The following is a 17649-nucleotide window of genomic DNA, read 5'->3' as shown; positions in this document are numbered from 1 at the left end:
AGCGCTTTCCCTCGGCTCTTCTCAGCGCTTTCCCTCAGTTCTCTCCCTCAGTTCTTCCCCTCAGTTCTTCCCCTCAGTTCTTTCCCTCAGTTCTTTCCCTCAGTCTTTCCCTCAGTTCTTTCCCTCAGTTCTTCCCCACGTTTCTTCCCCTCATTTCTTCCCCTCAGTGCGTTTCCTCAGCTCTTTCCCTCAGTTCTTCCTCTCAGCCCTTTCCCTCAGTTCTTTCCCTCAGCTCTTTTCCTCAACTCTTTCCCTCAGCTCTCCCGCTCAACTCTAATTAATAATAATAATGATGCTGCTATCTGTTAAGCGCTATGTGCCAAGCACTGTTCGAAGCCCTGGGACAGATACAAGGTAATCAGGTTGTCCCACGTAGGGCTCACAGTCTTCATCCCCATTTTACAGATGAGGTAACTGAGGCCCAGAGAAGTTAAGTGACTTGCCCAAGGTCACACAGCTGACAAGCGGCGGAGCCGAAATTAAAACCCATGACCTCTGACTCCCAAACCCGGGCTTTTTCCACTGAGCCATGCTGCCTCAGCGCTTTCCCTCAGTTCTTCCTCTCAGCCCTTTCCCTCAGTTCTTCCCCTCAGTTCTTTCCCTCAGTTCTTTCCCTCAGTTCTTCCCCTCAGTTCTTCCCCTCATTTCTTCCCCTCAGTGCGTTTCCTCAGCTCTTTCCCTCAGTTCTTTCCCTCAGCTCTTTTCCTCAACTCTTTCCCTCAGCTCTCCCGCTCAACTCTAATAATAATAATAATGATGCTGCTATCTGTTAAGCGTTATGTGCCAAGCACTGTTCGGAGCCCTGGGACAGATAGAAGGTAATCAGGTTGTCCCACGTAGGGCTCACAGTCTTCATCCCCATTTTACAGATGAGTTAATTGAAGCCCAGAGAAGTTAAGTGACTTGCCCAAGGTCACACAGCTGACAAGCGGCGGAGCCGAAATTAAAACCCATGACCTCTGACTCCCAAACCCGGGCTTTTTCCACTAAGCCATGCTGCCTCAGCGCTTTCCCTCAGCCCTTTCCCTCAGTTCTTCCCCTCAGTTCTTCCCCTCAGTTCTTCCCCTCATTTCTTCCCCTCAGTGCGTTTCCTCAGCTCTTTCCCTCAGTTCTTCCTCTCAGCCCTTTCCCTCAGTTCTTTCCCTCAGCTCTTTTCCTCAACTTTTTCCTTCAGCTCTTCCCCTCAACTCTAATTAATAATAATAATAATAATGATGTTGCTATCTGTTAAGTGTTATGTGCCAAGCGCTGTTCGAAACCCTGGGACAGATACAAGGTAATCAAGTTGTCCCACGTAGGGCTCACAGTCTTCATCCCCATTTTACAGATGAGATAACTGAGGCCCAGAGAAGTTAAGTGACTTGCCCAAGGTCACACAGCTGACAAGCGGCAGAGCTGAGATTAGAGCCCATGACCTCTGACTCCCAAACCCGGGCTCTTTCCACTAAGCCATGCTGCCTCAGCTCTTTCCCTCAGTTCTTCCCCTCAGCACTTTCCCTCAGTTCTTTCCCTCATTTCTTTCCTTCAGCTCTTTCCTTCAGCTCTTTGCCTCAGCTTTTTCCGTCAGCTCTTCCCCTGATTTCTTCCCCTCAGTGCTTTTCCTCAGCTCTTTCCCTCAGTTCTTCCTCTCAACCCTTTCCCTCAGCTCTTTCCCTCAGCTCTTTCCCTCAGCTCTTTCCCTCAGCTCTTCCCCTGATTTCTTCCCCTCAGTGCTTTTCCTCAGTTCTTCCTCTCAGCCCTTTCCCTCAGTTCTTTCCCTCAGCCTTTTCCCTCAGCTTCTTCCCCTCAACTCTTAATGATAATAATAATAATGATGTTGCTATCTGTTAAGTGCTATGTGCCAAGCACTGTTCAAAGCCCTGGGACAGATACAGGGTAATCAGGTTGTCCCACGTAGGGCTCACAGTCTTCATCCCCATTTTTCAGATGAGGTAACTGAGGCCCAGAGAAGTGAAATGACTTGCCCAAGATCACACAGCTGACAAGTGGCGGAGCTGAGATTAGAACCCATGACCTCTGACTACCAAACCCGGGCTCTTTCCTCTAAGCCACGCTGCCTCAGCTGTTCCCCTCAGCTCTTTCCCTTAGCTTTTCACCACAGCTCTTTCCCTCAGTTCTTTCCCTTATTTCTTTCCCTCAGCCCTTTCCCTCAGATCTTTCCCTCCCCTCTTTCCCACCGCTGTTTCCCTCAGCTTTTCCTCTCAACTCTTCCCCCTGGCAGCCCCTTCCCCTAGCCTTTTCCCTCATGCAGGTCCCTGCTTGCTGACCATGAACAAGAGCTCTTGCATTTGTGGCCCCAACTTGGCATCCTCCCATCCTTTCCTTGGTCCCGGGTGGCGGAATCGTCGGCAGCCCCGACGATTGAAAATGGATTTCTGATTGGAGGGCGCAAAATCCGGCAATCTTTCCGACGGGGCGGTGGGCGGAGGCCGCTCCTTCGGCATCAGCTCTCCCGCCGGCCTGGGACGAGGAGGGCGTGTAGAGCGAGCGGGCAGGTCGATCGGGGTCGGTCGGCACAGCCTCCGGGATGAGGGCTTAAACACCGGCCTGGCCTCTGCTCTGTCGCCAGTTTTCCTACCACGGACCCGACCCTGTGCATAAGCTGCTGACGTTGGTGGTCGACGACGGGATTCAACCCCCCGTGGAGCTCAGCTGTAAGGAAAGGAACATCCTAGCAGCCACTTTCATCCGCTCCCTCCATAAAAACATAGGTAAAGGCGGGCGGGGGCGCGGTAGGAAAAGAAGGGAGGGCAGCAACTCTGGGGGCGAGGAGAGCGACCAGCGGACAGTCAGTAATCAGTCAGTTGTATTTATTGAGCGCTTACTGTCTGCGAAGCGCTGCACACTTGGGAGAGAACAATGCAACAATAGACAGATACGTTCCCTGCCCACCACGAGCTTACACTCTAGAGGGGGAGACAGATATTAGTAGAAATCAGTAAATGACAGATCTGGACGGGACGGGGATGAATAAAGTGAGCAAGTCGGGGCGACGCAGAAGGGAATGGGAGAAGGGGAAAAGAGGGCTTAGGGAAGGCCTCTTGGAGGAGGCGTGCCTCAGTAAGGCTCTGAAGTGGGGCATCCTTGAGGCCACGGATCCTATCTACTAACGGGTTTACTCTGCCTGAAGTGCTCAGTACAGAGCCCCAGTAAGCGCTCAGTAAGCAGTACTGATTGCTCCAATGTGATTGTGATCATGCCGGGCCCGCCTTCAGGAGGCTCCGAGACCTTCCAGGACAAGGTGAACTTCTTCCAGCGCGAGCTGCGACAGGTCCACGTGAAGAGACCTCACTCCAAGGTCACGCTGAAGGTCAGCCGATACTCCTTGTTGGACTCGGTGAGTCTCAGCACCTCTCCCTCCCTCTTCCTCCCGGGACCCCTCTGGGCTCCAATCAGTTGTATTTATTGAGCGCTCACCTTTTGCGGAGCACTGTCCCTAGCACTGGGGAGAGGACAATACTAACGGAAGCAGGAGAGGCGAGTATTTATTTCCATTAATGTCTGTCTCCCCCTTTAGACTGTAAACTCGTAGGCAGGAAATGTCTGTTTATTGTTATAGCGTACTCTCAAGGGCTTAGTGCAGTGTTCTGCGTCCCGTAAGCTCTCAATAAATACGACTGAACGAATGAATGAAGAGCAGAAGAGAAACAGCTGGGCCTAATGGACAAATCCCGGGCTTGGGAGTCAGGGGACCTGGGTTCTAATCCCGGCTCTGATACTTGCTGGCTTGTGACCTCGGGCAAGTCCCTTTACTTCTCCGTGCTTCGGTTTCCTCAACTGTAAAAATGGAGATTTTCATTTCAGTTCTCCCTCTTACTTAGATCGGGAGCCCCATGCGGGGCAGGGACTCTGTCCAACCTGATTAGATCGTATGTACCCCAGCACTTAGAACAGTGCTTGGCACTTAAATACCATGAGAACTATTGCTGTTACCAGACTAAATTCTGCGGGTCCTTTTCTTCAGCCACTGTTTCTCTACCAACTCATGGTCTTTCCCCTTAACTCCCACAGATATAGTCATTGTTTAAGCGCTTAGTACAGTTCTCTCCACCTAGTAAGCACTCAGTAAATACCATTGATTCATCGTCTTTCCCCTTAACTCCCACAAATATAGTCATTGTCTTAAGCGCTTAGTACAGTGCTCTGCACATAGTTAGCACTCTGTAAATACCAATGATTGTCTTTCCACCTCTCCTAGCGTTTGGGGTTGGCAGCAGGACCGTAAATTTGCACAGCCGTGCCCAGTTGCTTGCTGTGTGACCTTGGTCAAGTCACTTCACTTCTCTGGGCCTCAGTTTCCTTAACTGTAAAATGAGGATTAGATCCTACTCCCTCCTCCTTAGCCCCTTGTGGGACAGGGGACTGTGCCCTGATGAACTTGTATCTACCCCACCGCTTAGAACAGTGCCTAGCACACACTGAGCGCTTAACAAATACCATAAAAGCAAACAAAGCACAGGTGGCCGCCTCTGAGTGGGCCCCCGATGCCCGTCGCCACGTTATCTACAGAGATTGAAGTATTTTATGAATCCAACTGATTTTAGCTCATTTTCACAGACCGTCCGTGAGTCTGTTAGTCGTTAGCGACCCTGCCGATGGTCCTTAATGCTTCCCCCCTCCGCCCACCCCATTCCCAACCCCCATCCCAGTCACATGATTTCACGTGATCCAAGGCACATTCCTCCCCAAAGCAAGTTTGGCCTCGGAGCCAGACACCGGAGACTGACCGCTGGCTGGAATTTCTGCTTTCAGTCTCCTAGGGGATTTTTCGGGTCGGTGAAGTTGCTCTCTGCTGACAAGAGTACCATTACCGATGCATTTCGGGTCTAGAGAAAGGGAATCATCAGTACCGAATTCTATTTCTGGCTCTGCCCCTGACTCACTTTCTTGGAGCCCTCTGCTACTCTGCGCAATACGATTCGTTCGGCATCTGCGTTGCAGTTCAGTTTCGGTCCAGAGCCGCTCGCTTTGATCTTCGGGGCTTTCTTTGGAAGAATATCATGCTTTTATGCATTGGATTCCTCCAAGTGTAGGAAACGTTGCGAAAGGGGCTTGTAGAGAAAGAGAGTGCGGTGAGCTGATTGGGATTGGTTTTGAAAATAAAAACTGGACAGTTAAAGGACATCAAGAAATCTCCAGGGTGAATCACACGGGGCCGGAGCGAACACGTCCCGTTCTGCCAGAGTGAGAGTTTTCCTTCTGCGATTTTGGCCAGAATGAGACGAGGGCCTTAGGGGACAGTTTTTCAGCAGCGTGAGCCCATACGGGCTTGGTCTCTTGCGACGATATCCAAGGAAACTTGCTTGTGCTTGTGTTTGTGCATGGCATCGTAGCAGTGAGCATTACGGTGTTCTGCACACAGTAAGCGCTCCATAAATACCATTGAATGAGTGAATACTACAGCCCAAGTTTTCCTCAACCCCGAGGCTCGTTCAGGTCGGCCCCAGTCCTCACATCACAGGAGAATTGGGAGGCGTCGACTTGTTTCGGAAGAAAATGGCTTTTAGTAGGCACCTGGGAGTGGTGCTCATTCATCAGAGGAAATTGTTTTCTGGGGAGCTGTGGTAAGGAAAGGGCACCCCTGCCGTGTGTCTGTCTGAAACGTCAGAAGCCTTGGCGGAATTATTTTCTCCTTCTGGGGTTTTTGAAGTCACTCCACCCCGAAGGCATCTGGAATGTTTGGCCCGGAGCAGGGTGAATATCAACTTTTCTTCTTCTTTTTCTTCTTTCGTCCTCCTCCTTCCTCTTCTTCTACTACTACTTCTCCTTTTTCTTCTTCTCCTTCTCCTCTTTTTAAAATTATGGTATTTAAGCGCTTACCAAGCATTGAACTAATCGCTGGGGTAGATCCAAGCTCGTCAGGTTGGAATCGTCCCTGCCCCACATGGGGCTCGCTGTCTTCATCCCCATTTTGCAGATGAGGTAACCGAGGCACGGAGAAGTGAAGTGACTTGCCCAGGGTCATACAGCAGACAAGCGGCGGAGCTGGGATGGGAACTCGGGTCCTTCCGACTCCAAGGCCCGGACTCTATCCATTAGGCCACGCTGCCCATACTGTGGTTCTCGGTCTCATGACAAGAGATGGGTAGGAGAGTGGTGATTGGCATCCGATCTATGGCTCCACCATAGATTCGTGGAACCTTGGGCAAGTCATTCCACTTCTTGGATTGTGAGCCACCCCAGGGGACGGGGCCTCACGGATTCCCACCTGAGTATTCTCTCCCAGTGCTTAGTACAGTCTTCTGTACACAGTAAACACTTAATAAATACGATTTCTACTACTACTTGTTTGGGGCTCAGTTTTTCCATCTCTGAAAATGGAGGCAAAAATATCTGGCGTTTCCCTGTCAGAAGCAGTGTGGTCTAGTGGATAGAGCACGCACCGGGAAGTCAGAAGGACCTGGGTTCTAATCCCCACTCCGCCGCATGTCTGCTGTGTGACTCTGGGCAAGTCACTTTACTTCCTCGTGCCTCAGTTACCTCATCTGTACAATGAGGATTAATTCTGTGAGCCCTTTGTGGGACAGGGACCGCGTCCAACCTGATTAACGTGTATCTACTCCAGTGCTTCGTACACATAGAAAGCGCTTTATGAACACCATTTGAAAAAGAATTATTTTAAGGTTGAAGTAATTGTCTTTTTTAAAAAAAAAAATGGTGAAAGCACTTTGATTTCTTTGGGATTGGTGTCATATAAATGGAGAGAAGCAGGTTAAAGCTGGCCTGATTATTAAATCTTTTTGGAGCATCGGCAATATACTAGATACTGAAACCGCACGGCGATGTTGTCGTACTCCTGTCTTCAGCGTCGGTGAGATGCCATTATGCTGACAGTTATTCCTTTCACTACCTCCAGTCTCTGAAAGCCACTCGGAATTTCTCCATCTCCGATTGGAGCAAGAACTTTGAAGTGATCTTCCAAGACGAGGAAGGTGAGTCCGAGCCGACCCACCCGTCTTCGGGGCGGCTTTCCATTTTCCAAGGGGACTAGAGAGCGGGAGGAGGAGGAAGAGCCAGCTCCAGCGGGCCGGGAGGCCGGAGTGTTTTGGAGAAAAGAGAGGAGCGAGCCATTTCTCTGTTTGCCTTTGTCCTTCCCGATGAGGACATCTCCCTGCGAGGCCTGGCAACCCAAACGGCCCATGATGGATTTCCGAGGAGCGGGCTAAGCTTCTCTGCGTCTGCCATCTCGGGAAGAGCAGAAACATTGCTCCCGTGGTGAGCAGCTGGCCCGGCCCAGGTGTAATCGATGTTCTTGGGACCCGTCTTGCCTTCCAGCTCTCGACTGGGGAGGGCCTCGCCGGGAGTGGTTCGAGCTCATCTGCAAAGCCCTGTTTGACACCACCAATCAGCTCTTCACCCGCTTCAGTGATAACAACCAGGCTTTGGTGAGTCCGGAGAGAGCTTTCGCCCCCCCCCCCAGATACCCCCTCTGCCCCCCTCCCCCAACCTGGAGAAGGTGGGTTTCGTGCCACCAGAAGCTGGCATAAGAAGCAGCGTTGACGTAGAGGTTAGAAGGTAGACCCGGGTTCTGGATTGCCTCTGTCCTTGGCTGTCTGTGTAAGCCCGAGGCAGGTTGCTTTGCTTTCTGGGCCTTTAGCTAATAATAATGATAATAATTGTGGCTTCTGCTAAGCACTTGCCAGGCACTGTACTAAGCACTGGGGTAGACACACGATAATCAGGTTGGACACAGTCCCTGCCCCACACGGGCCTCACAGTTGAAGGGGGAATGAGAACCAGTGCTTAACTGTGTCTCAGTTTCCTCATCTCTAAAATGGGGGTTAAGCAACCCACCCCAGGTCACACTGCCTCTCTGTGTTGACCGGGAGTGATAGAAATTGCTCCCAGCGAAACCTTTTGAGAGGAAAGTACTGATGGAAACCAACTATTATTACCAGTATCTTACCAGTGGAAAGGCTTTTTGAGGCGTACCTGTACCAGCGTTTTTCCTCGTTCGGTTTATTGACCGGTTAGAGGTTTATAGACCAGAGGAAGCCACCTGTGGCTGACAGAATTCCCCTTTAAACTCGAAGTCCCTGAAGCACTCTGATTCCTCCCGCCCCCAGCGCTGTGAAGAGGAAAGAATCTCTAATAATAATAATGATGGTATTTGTTAAGCGCTTACTATGTTCTCAGCGCTGGGGTAGATACAAGGTGATCAGGTTGTCCCACGCGGGGCTCCCCATTTGACAGATGAGGTAACTGGAGGCACAGAGAGAAGTGAAGTGACTTGCCCAAAGTCACACAGCTGACAAGTCGCGGAGCCGGGATCAGAACCCACGACTTCTGACTCCCAAGCCCGGGCTCTGGCCACTGACCTTGGTGGTTCCGCTATTTGGTTCCGCGGGGCGCAGACCAAGTCGAATCCATCAGCCCTTGGCTTCGCTCTGCGAGTTCCTCGAATGCTCGACGTGTCTCCGGCCTCCCGGCCTCTGCGGCATCTTAACTGTGTTTCTGTCTCGTCAGGTGCATCCCAACCCCAACCGTCCTTCCCACCTCCGGCTGAAGGTCTACGAGTTTGCGGGCCGGCTCGTGGGCAAGTGCCTCTACGAGTCGTCTCTGGGAGGAGCTTACAAGCAGCTGGTGCGGGCCCGCTTCACCCGCTCTTTCCTGGCCCAAATGATAGGGCTCCGAATGCACTATAAGGTGAGACCTGGAAGCCGTCCCCCTCAGCGAGGCCCTCGGCTTCTAGCCGCGAGACGACCTCCCCTTCAGTAAAGGAGCGGAGGAGTCCCCCAAGTTAGCACCGGCCAGAGAGCGTTGACGGTCTCCTACTGTTTCCCCCGCCCCCTCAACCCTCTCTCCCACAGTACTTCGAGACTGACGACCCCGAGTTCTATAAATCCAAAGTCTGCTTCATCCTGAACAACGACATGAGCGAGATCGAGCTGGTGTTCGCCGAGGAAAAATACAACAGATCGGGCCAGCTGGATAAGGTGAGTGATGAACCAGTCCCTCTCCCCTCCCGCCGTAGGTGGGGTTCAGCTTTGCCATGTAGAAGGAGCCCATCTTTCAGGAAGCTGCAGGCTTCACCGGCAGTGAGGTCCCCCAAATAAGAGCAAGCCCTATCTCTCTCACACACACCCACCACACAGCCCCCCTCGTTTACACCCAATCTGCCTTTTGAGGTGTTCTTCACAAACATCAGCACTCTGACATATGTATCACTACAGAGGCCCCGGAGCTGGTTCTGGGCCCCTCTCCCGAAGAGCATAAGCCCCCTAGAATTTCCACCCTATTTCTCCACCCGCTGCATTTGGTCTCCTTCCCTCCCTCGGGAATCATCCAGCGGCGGGTTTCCATCGGCATCTCAGTTCTTCCTAGATTGTGCTGCCTCCCTTGGACAAGTCCTCGACTTGGGGGTGTTTAACAGAGACTCTTCTGGATGCCTTACCCTGAGTTACAGGAGCCTGTAATAAACCCCTAGAGAGCAGGGGCCGAGTCTTTGGTTTCAGGCAGTCTGCCAGGTGCTTAGCACAGCGCCGGGCACATTGTACGTACTCAGTAAGTCGGTCAGCCGTATTTATTGACTCTGCAGAACACTCTACTAAGCGCTTGGGAGAGTACAGTAGAACAGTCACATCTGCCCACGGGTCTGAAAGATCCCGAGAAGCCAGCAGTGAGTTACGAGGCGGGACCATTGGTTGGATCTTTCTCTCCTGGTGGGGTTTAAGAAAGAGAAGAATGAGAGTAGCCTTTCCAACCTCTGCAGTGGTAAAGCTGTGAAAAACAAAGCTGGTAACTTGAGAGAATCCTCTTTTTGCCGGAGGCGAGAAAGCCTCGGCTTTCCGTCCGGGTGAGGGAAAGGCGAATTTGGACTGGGTTTGAACAAAGCCACAGTCTCCGAATTTGGGAAATGGGTCCATCAGTGATATTCATTCGTTCGTTCATTCAGGCGTACTCAGTGCTTGGGAGAGGACAGTCCAACAGAATTAGCGGACACGTTCCCTGCCCGTAACAAGCTTACGATCTAGAGGGGGAGACGGATATTAATACGAATAAATAATTTGTAATATATGGAAAGATAGGTGCACGTGTCCTGGGAGCCTGGGGGGTGAAAATAGCTAAGCTGACTGGGGAAACTGAGCTAACCCCAAGCCTCGCAAACCGTTAAAGCAAGGGGGAGGTTTCAAGCAATCAGTGGTAATTATTAAGTGCCGTCTGTTGGCAGAGCACTGAACAATACAACGAGCTTCCAGTCTTGAGGAGGGAATAGTGATCCTTCGTATATGACGTTTCTCTAAATGGGCAGTTAATTTCCCTCCGCTCACCCAGCTCTTTCTGGTCCCCAGTTTTCCCCTTAGCTGAGGGACCCTCCGCTGAGCATGGAAATAGTAATTATTATTATTTGTTAAGCGCTTAGTAGGTGCCGGGCGCTGTACTAAGCACTGGGACGGAGGCAAGCAAATCAGGTTGGACACAGTCCCTTCCCCCCCTAGGGCTCGCAGTCTTAATCCCCATTTTCCAGATGAGGCAACCGAGAAGGGAAGCGACTTGCTCGAGGCCACACAGCAGACAGGTGGCGGAGCCGGGATCAGAACCCGTGACCTCCTGACTTGAAGGCCCGTGCTCTATCTACTAGGCCACGCTGCTTCTCGTGGTGGTAGATGGTGGTTGTTGGCTTTCAGGGAGTCGGGGAACAGGGGGTGTCGGCCAGCCTGGAGGATCCTAGACTGTAAGCTCGGTGCGGGCAGGGGACATATCTACCACCTCCGTTGTACTGTCCCCTCCCGAGTATTTAGTACACTGCTCTGCACACAGTAAGCACCCAACGGATGCCGTTGATGGATTGACTTTCTCCCGTACTAAAATAAAACCTTGGTGCTCAATAAATGCTTCTCCTTGACTGATTCCAGGGTAACCTTAAAAGCTTGAACACCCCTGAATCATCCTCCTCTTTTAGGACTCTCACAATAGGGCTTACCTGCAATGGTCTATCTCGGCTTAAGCACCTCAATTCTCCTTCCGCTGGCCTGTCTTGATTGGAGCCCGTTTCAGTTTTACACCTAGGAGAGGACGGGTATATGAAGCTTAGATAACGAGAGGTCTCTGAGGGTGTTAGCCCTAAGGATCTCGTCACAAGGATGTGAAAGATAACACTTGGAAAAGTCAAGCATTTCCGGAAGAAACCACTTGAAATCTCCACTTGGAAATGATTGACTCACGTTCACCGCCTCCTGTTAGTAAATCGCCGTTTAGAAATATATTCCCATTGCTGTGATCCACTTTTCTGAGTGCAGTAATCACTTTTACACCGTTGTCCAAAGGAAACTCTAGTTGGTTTCCTGCCCTTTCACTCAACATTCTGTTCTCGAGACACCCGCGAGAGAAAGTGTAGCTGGGGGTCAAGAGCGCCGTCCCCGCTGCTCGATCGGGGATTCGAAGTGGCAGCAGCCGAGGGATCTGTCCAACTCGGCGCGGAAGCCGTCGCTCGATACCTCGGTTGCCCGAAGGCCTTGACCAACTCAGTTTCCGCTTTCTCTCTTCCCTCTAATCTCAGGTTATAGAGCTGATGGCCGGTGGGGCTCAGACCCCAGTCACCAACGAGAACAAGATCTTCTATCTAAATCTGCTTGCCCAGTACCGGCTGGCCAGCCAGGTGAAAGAGGAGGTGGAACACTTCTTGAAAGGTTCGACGACCCACCCCCCCAGCCCCCCGGCCTTCTCTCGGCTCTGCTGTCTTGAAAGGCCGTCACCAACCCGGAGTCGGGCTTTTAACCTGCCTTTTGTGTTCCAGGCCTCAACGAGTTGATCCCCGAAAACCTCTTGGCTATTTTTGACGAGAATGAGCTGGAGGTAGGGGGCTTAGATTTCCTTCCGTTTCCCTCCTTGTTCTCGGAGTGAGTGCGGCCCTACGAGGGTGGAGAACTTATAACGTGGAGAGAGGGACCTATTCCCCCCGGAGTAGTTTCACTTTGACGAAGCCTGCCTTCCCGTCACTATTTGAGAAAATCGGCTCACTTGAACCGCCCGCAAGTAGTCGCTTGTTGTTTATACCGGGCGAGTTTATGTCTCTTCCTACTAGTAAAAGCTTTCCGGAGCGGGGAGAGCAAGCTGGGGACTTCCATGTAGGGTATCTTTAATTGTCTGTATTGCCGAGCGTATTCTGTAGAGTGAGCATAAAGATGGGATCAGAATCAGGCAGTGATTTAGGCAAAGCCTCTTGTTCTAAATTTAAAGAATAAAGTCACCGGAGCCATTTTTGACCTAGAGACCTCTAATCAAGAAGTTTGACTTGTTGAGAGACCCAAACAGGGCAGTTAGGATGGTCCAGGCTTGGCTTCACTTCGGCAGGGCAATGAACGGTTGCTCATTCACCTTGCAGATTTTCATGGGAGGAGGAGATGTGCTAAGTGCTTACTATGGGCCAAGCGCTGTTCTGAGCGCTGGGGTAGATACAAGGTAATCAAGTGGTCCCGTGTGGGGCTCACAGTCTTAATCCCCGTTTGACAGATGAGGTGACTGAGGCACAGAGAAATTAGGGATGCTCTTAGATTTGATTTTTGTCATTCCCCGTGTCGGGCGTTAGAACTCTACTGCCTCATCTCCAGTTGCAGTGAACCAAGTGTTCCACGATACTGGGCTGTGCTAAGATATGCTGACACTAATGTCTGTCTTTCACACTGGGGATGGTCTTTTTTTAAAAAAATAAAAATAAAAAATTCCTGAACGTACGGTTTGAATCGGGGCATGAGTGAAGTCAAGATAGACAAAGCTCAGGTTGGAAAGTAAAGCTCAGGTTGGCAAGTGGGGTGGTGATGAATGAAAGGTGCAGAGAAGGAAGAAGAGGGCCCGGTTTCCAGCTCCTTCCATCCGGAGTCACAGGCCAGAGCGACGGGGCTTGGAGCAAGACTCCGTCTCTGCTTCTTCGACCTGAGCTCTCATCAGTAGCCAGTGGTGGATTGTTTGATTTTTTTTTTTTAATTTTTAAATTTTTTATTTTTTTGGACTTGTGGCATTTGGTCCAGTGGCTTCAACCTTTCTTTCAGGGTCAGGATTGGCCCCCACGCCTCACGTTTCCCTTCAGGGAGTTCGCGTAACTGTTTTTCCAGTTTAGATAATGGATTCAATCGATCCTTTTTTTTTTTCTTTTTTGAATTGCGTGACATCCTAGTCTGGGCCGGATCCTCCCCGGGGGTCCGGCTGGAGTCGGTCCTCGCCGACCTGGGACCCGCGGGCTTCCCTACTCACTTCGGTGTCTCGTATTTCCAGCTACTGATGTGCGGTACTGGAGACATCAGCGTCTCGGACTTCAAGACTCACGCAGTGGTGGTGGGAGGCTCCTGGCATTTCCGCGAGAAGGTACGTGACGGATCTGGCCTGAGGGAGAGAGTTCTGCTCCGGGCCCTGCCCGGAAATCCCCTTCCACCTTCCGGGATGAAGTTTCCAGGCCCCCGGGAGGCAGAGGAGGGAGATGAAGTGGGAAGAAATGGAGTGGGATTTGAGGAGGCAGGAAGCGCAAGAGACAACAGGGAAATCAAGGGTAAACATTCATTCATTTACTCAGTCATATTTATTGAGCGCTTCCTGGGTGCAGAACACTGTACTAAGTGCTTGGAAGGGTATAGTATAACCATAAACGACTCCTTTACATTCCCTGCCCACAACGAGCTTACGGTCTCGACGGTGGGAGACCGACGTTACGGGAATCGTTGGGTCTTGTGATCCTGAGAGAAGGTGTTCTCTCCGCTTCGGGATCCCGGTACCGATCTCAGCTCCGAGAGGGGAAAGAGGCGTCCCACTAGCCCCCGGGGCTAACTAGCTGAATGTGTGAAATGGCGTGAGCACACGTGCACGCACATATGTGGGCACACGCGTACACGTGGATGCACAACGACGGCATTTCTGGTGGAGAAAGAGAAGCGGGAGGCCTCAGGTGAGTCGACTCTGGCCCTGATCATCCCCGTTCCTGCCCTTCCAGGAAGAGGTCCCAGTTAGAAGTTATCTGATGATCGTGCTCTCCCAAGCGCTTATTATGGTGCTTTGCACACAGTAAGCGCTCAATCAATGCCACTGAATCAATGAATGATGATGGTATTTGTTAAGCGCGTAATACGTGCTCCTGCCTGCCAAGCGCTGGAGTAGAGACAAGATAATCAGGTTGGATCTCCCCCACGGCCATCCTTTTGATAATAATCATGATGGTATTTGTTAAGCGCTCACTCTGTGCCAGGCACTGTACTAAATGCTGGGGGAGGTACAAGGGGTCCCTGTCCCACATGGGGCTTTCTGCCCACCCCTCCCCAAGCCGGGGCGCCGTGCCCACTTCTCGGCCGTCTCCCCGCCCCCCTCGAGCCCCCTGACCCCCCGCCTCCGCCGCCCTCGTCCCTCAGGTGATGCGGTGGTTCTGGACCGTGGTGTCCAGTTTCACCCAAGAGGAGTTGGCCCGGCTGCTTCAGTTCACCACGGGCTCGTCGCAGCTGCCCCCGGGAGGCTTTGCGGCCCTCTGCCCTTCATTCCAGATCATCGCGGCCCCCACCCACAGCACGCTCCCCACCGCACACACGTGGTGAGTGTCCCTCGGGGGACCCCCCGCCCCCTCCCCCTGCCTCGGGCTAAGGCGCCGTCGACGCGGGCTCACTGCTCTTCCTTTGGCCTTCCAGTTTTAACCAGCTGTGCCTCCCTACGTACGACTCGTACGAAGAGGTTCACAGGATGCTGCAGCTGGCCATCAGCGAGGGCTGCGAGGGCTTCGGCATGCTCTGACCCCCCACCCCGGCCCACCTCCCTCCCGGACCACGGGCACGGACCCCTCCCTCGGGCCCCCCCCTCGCCCGCCCTCCCGGAGTCGGTCATCCTGCCGCCCAGTCCAGCTACTCCCCTCCCCCTCGCCCACTGCAGCCCCTCAGGGGCAGTACGCAGGCGGCCCACGTCGCGGGCGGAGGCGTCGTCCCCTCACCGGGTCCGTCGTGGCTCAGAGCGTCGGGGGCCTTGCTAGTCCGGGGGTCCGTGGCCGCCCTGGGGGGGCGATGGGGGAGCCCGAGGCTCAGAGCTCCCCCGGAGACCTGGCTTGCTGGAAGCCTTAATACCCGTCCGATGCCTTCCTGCTCCGGCCCCCGGGGAACCCCCTCCCCACCGCCGCCCCCGGAATCCCAACGCTTCTCATCCGGTGGGTCGGGCAGGCCCTTTCTCGGTGGTGGACGGGAGGCCGCTATCAGCTCAGGAGCCGGACCCGTGTTTTGTCCCCTTCCGACTCCCCGTGGCGAGCTCCGGCCACGGCACTGTTCTACCTCCAACGGGGACTGGGAACGGGAAGCCCCCCCACACCCGTCCACCTCTCTCACGGGAGCAGCGGGTTTGGGCCGGGAGACCGGGAGAGGGGCTTCAGAAGCGGAGCGTTTGGGGCTACTTGCATCCCAGCCGGGCGCAGAGGAGGAAATGAGTGAGAAACGTGAAATCGAGTGGGCCTGTGACCGTGGGAGCGGGCCTGACCGCCCAGCTCGACCCCCGTAGAAACCAAAACGGCCAGTTGGCCCCGAGGCTCCCGACGACGGGCGTTAAATCCGTCTTTTCCCCGAGGTACAACGGAGGCAGCTGGGTCAGGCCAGCTGCCTCAGACTAAACATCCTGCAGCGTCCGGGGGCTTCCCTCTTTCGCGTGGCCCCGAGAGGTACCTCTTGTCCCGGAGAAGGATACTATAGAAAGGGCATCCCGTAGGCTGGGTCGCTCTCGTCCAGGATTCCCCCGGTGAGCCTTTTCCCTGCGGAAAATCAGAACGGGGACCTCGGGTCCGACGCCGCTGACGGGTCTGGGTTCTGCCTCCTCGTAGTCCTCTCCCCGACCCGGAATCGCTCGTTCCGGGGCGGCGGACCCCGGCCGGGCTCCGGCCCGCGGGGATCAAATGCCAGGAGCCGGGAGAGGAGGCCGGGTTTCTACCTGGGGACGACCTGCTGCGGTAGCAGTCGGGAACCCCCTCCCGGCGAATGCGTCCCCTCAGTTCCCGGCTCTCGACCAAGCGACGGAAGGGGTCGGGAGGCTCGTGAATGAGCAAAGCCCGAGGGGAAAGAAGTGGTCGACGTCTCTCGCGGGACGGCTGCACGCTTCCTCCCGGTCTGTCCGGGAAAGCGCCGTTGCCCCCCGGAAGGGAATTGAGGGAGAAAGCGGCCCTTTCCCGGAAGGCTTTGCCGCGAGCCCCACTTCCAGAGCGGTGTTCAGCGCTGAGAATCTCACAAGCCATGTTCGTTGCCAAAAAGAAAAGCGAAAAAGCCCAGCCGCGGGGCCGAACGCTCGGGAGCCACGAGGCGGCCTCTCGGCCTCCTCGGACGGTCGGGACCGTCCGCGGCCCCCGGGGAACGGGAGGAGCGGACGCTCCCGGCTTCCGGGGCCTCGGGCGGTCCTTTCCGCCGTGGCCGTCCCTTTCCCTTGGCCGGTGGGCGGGGGGCCGGGGTCTGAAAGCCTTAAAAGCCCACGGGGATCCTCCGGGCCGCAGTTGGCCTGCTTTCCTCAGGGACCAGGAAAAGGGTGCTGCTTTTTGCCTAATCTTCTGGTGAGACACATGCAGGTTAGACCCGTCGCTCCCCCGCAGAAGAAAAAAAAACTCTTCATCCCTCAGGCCCAGGAAGGGGCCTCTGGCCTTGTGATGGCGGACCGGCTGTCCCGTCTTCCTGTGGCCGGCCCCTCCTTCCCTCCTCCCCCCCGACCCCAGTCCAGCTGCCTGTCGGTCCAGCAGCTGTCGGACCCAAGTGTGAAGCCTCTCGCTTTCGGCTCTAATGGTACGGCGGAGGGGACGCCCCCGGAGCGGGCGTCCGGAGCCCAGTGTCTTCGGGGAGTCGAAACCCCTGGGTTGTGGCCCGGTTCCAGAAGCTTCCGGGTCGGCGGCGCCGGTGCCCCGGCCCTGAATGGAAAGAACCTAGGCCCCTTTTGACGTGCCCCGGTGTGGAACCCTCGGTGGGGGGCTTTGGGGGGCCGCTCAGGGGCACTCGGTAGAGCTTCTTCGGCCGTCTTTTCCTAGTCTTTTAGGCACTCCGGTACTCTTATTTATAACTAAGGCTCTTTAGGACTGTGGGAGCCGGTCAGCTGGACTCCCGGACTCCTGACGTGCCGCCAACCCTGGGCTCGTCGGCCCCGGCCCGCCCGGCAAGGGGGAAGGGGGCTGCGGGTCTCGGGGGTCCGCACCTCACGGCCCCCTTCCCCCCAGCCCCGCGCACACACACACACACACACACACACACTCCCCCGGACAGGACTCAGCCACCCCCCTTCCCCCCCCGACGGGCGAAGGAGCCGACTGTGTAAATAGTTTGTATAATAAATAAAGATATAAAAGAAAGATCTCGGAGACTCTGGGGGTCCTTGAAAGAAGCCGGGCCTCGCGGGTTATTTTGGAAACATCTTGGGGCGCCGGAAACCGGCTGGACGTCAGGAAGATGAGCCACCCGAGGGGGGCGTCTCCGGGGAGCCCCTGGGCCTCTCTGGAGAGAGCTGGCAGGGCTGGGCCTTGAACCGTGGGCCGAGGGGCAGGCGAACTTATTAATGATTGCATTTGTTACACGCCTACTATATGCAAAGCACCGTTCTAAGCGCTGGGATCGATACAAGCTGACGGGTTGGGACTCAGTCCCTGTCCCCCCTGGAGCTCGCGGTCTTCGTCCCCATATTCCAGATGAGATAACGGAGGCCCCGAGAAGTGAAGTGACCTGCTCGAGGTCG

The 17649-nt window shown here is 54.3% G+C and overlaps 1 protein-coding gene across 4 annotated transcripts in view; it reads left to right on the top strand.

Annotated features, from left to right (window-relative positions):
- Positions 1-17271, top strand: part of AREL1 (apoptosis resistant E3 ubiquitin protein ligase 1) — a 48787-nt gene extending 31516 nt beyond the window's left edge. For all 4 annotated transcript variants that reach the window (XM_029067097.2, XM_029067102.2, XM_029067091.2 and 1 more), the window contains 11 exons: positions 2570-2711; positions 3216-3337; positions 6857-6932; positions 7276-7385; positions 8467-8646; positions 8811-8936; positions 11501-11630; positions 11738-11796; positions 13213-13302; positions 14334-14509; positions 14604-17271. In XM_029067097.2, the coding sequence (XP_028922930.1) occupies positions 2570-2711; positions 3216-3337; positions 6857-6932; positions 7276-7385; positions 8467-8646; positions 8811-8936; positions 11501-11630; positions 11738-11796; positions 13213-13302; positions 14334-14509; positions 14604-14706 (1314 nt within the window). In that variant the 3' untranslated portion in view covers positions 14707-17271. The remainder of the gene's footprint in view (positions 1-2569; positions 2712-3215; positions 3338-6856; positions 6933-7275; positions 7386-8466; positions 8647-8810; positions 8937-11500; positions 11631-11737; positions 11797-13212; positions 13303-14333; positions 14510-14603) is intronic.
- The last annotated feature ends 378 nt before the right edge of the window (positions 17272-17649 follow it).

Source organism: Ornithorhynchus anatinus, chromosome 1, assembly GCF_004115215.2.
Source record: "Ornithorhynchus anatinus isolate Pmale09 chromosome 1, mOrnAna1.pri.v4, whole genome shotgun sequence".
Taxonomy (NCBI): domain Eukaryota; kingdom Metazoa; phylum Chordata; class Mammalia; order Monotremata; family Ornithorhynchidae; genus Ornithorhynchus; species Ornithorhynchus anatinus.
Note: the sequence above shows the minus strand (reverse complement) of the source record. Positions and strands in the feature narration are given on the sequence as shown.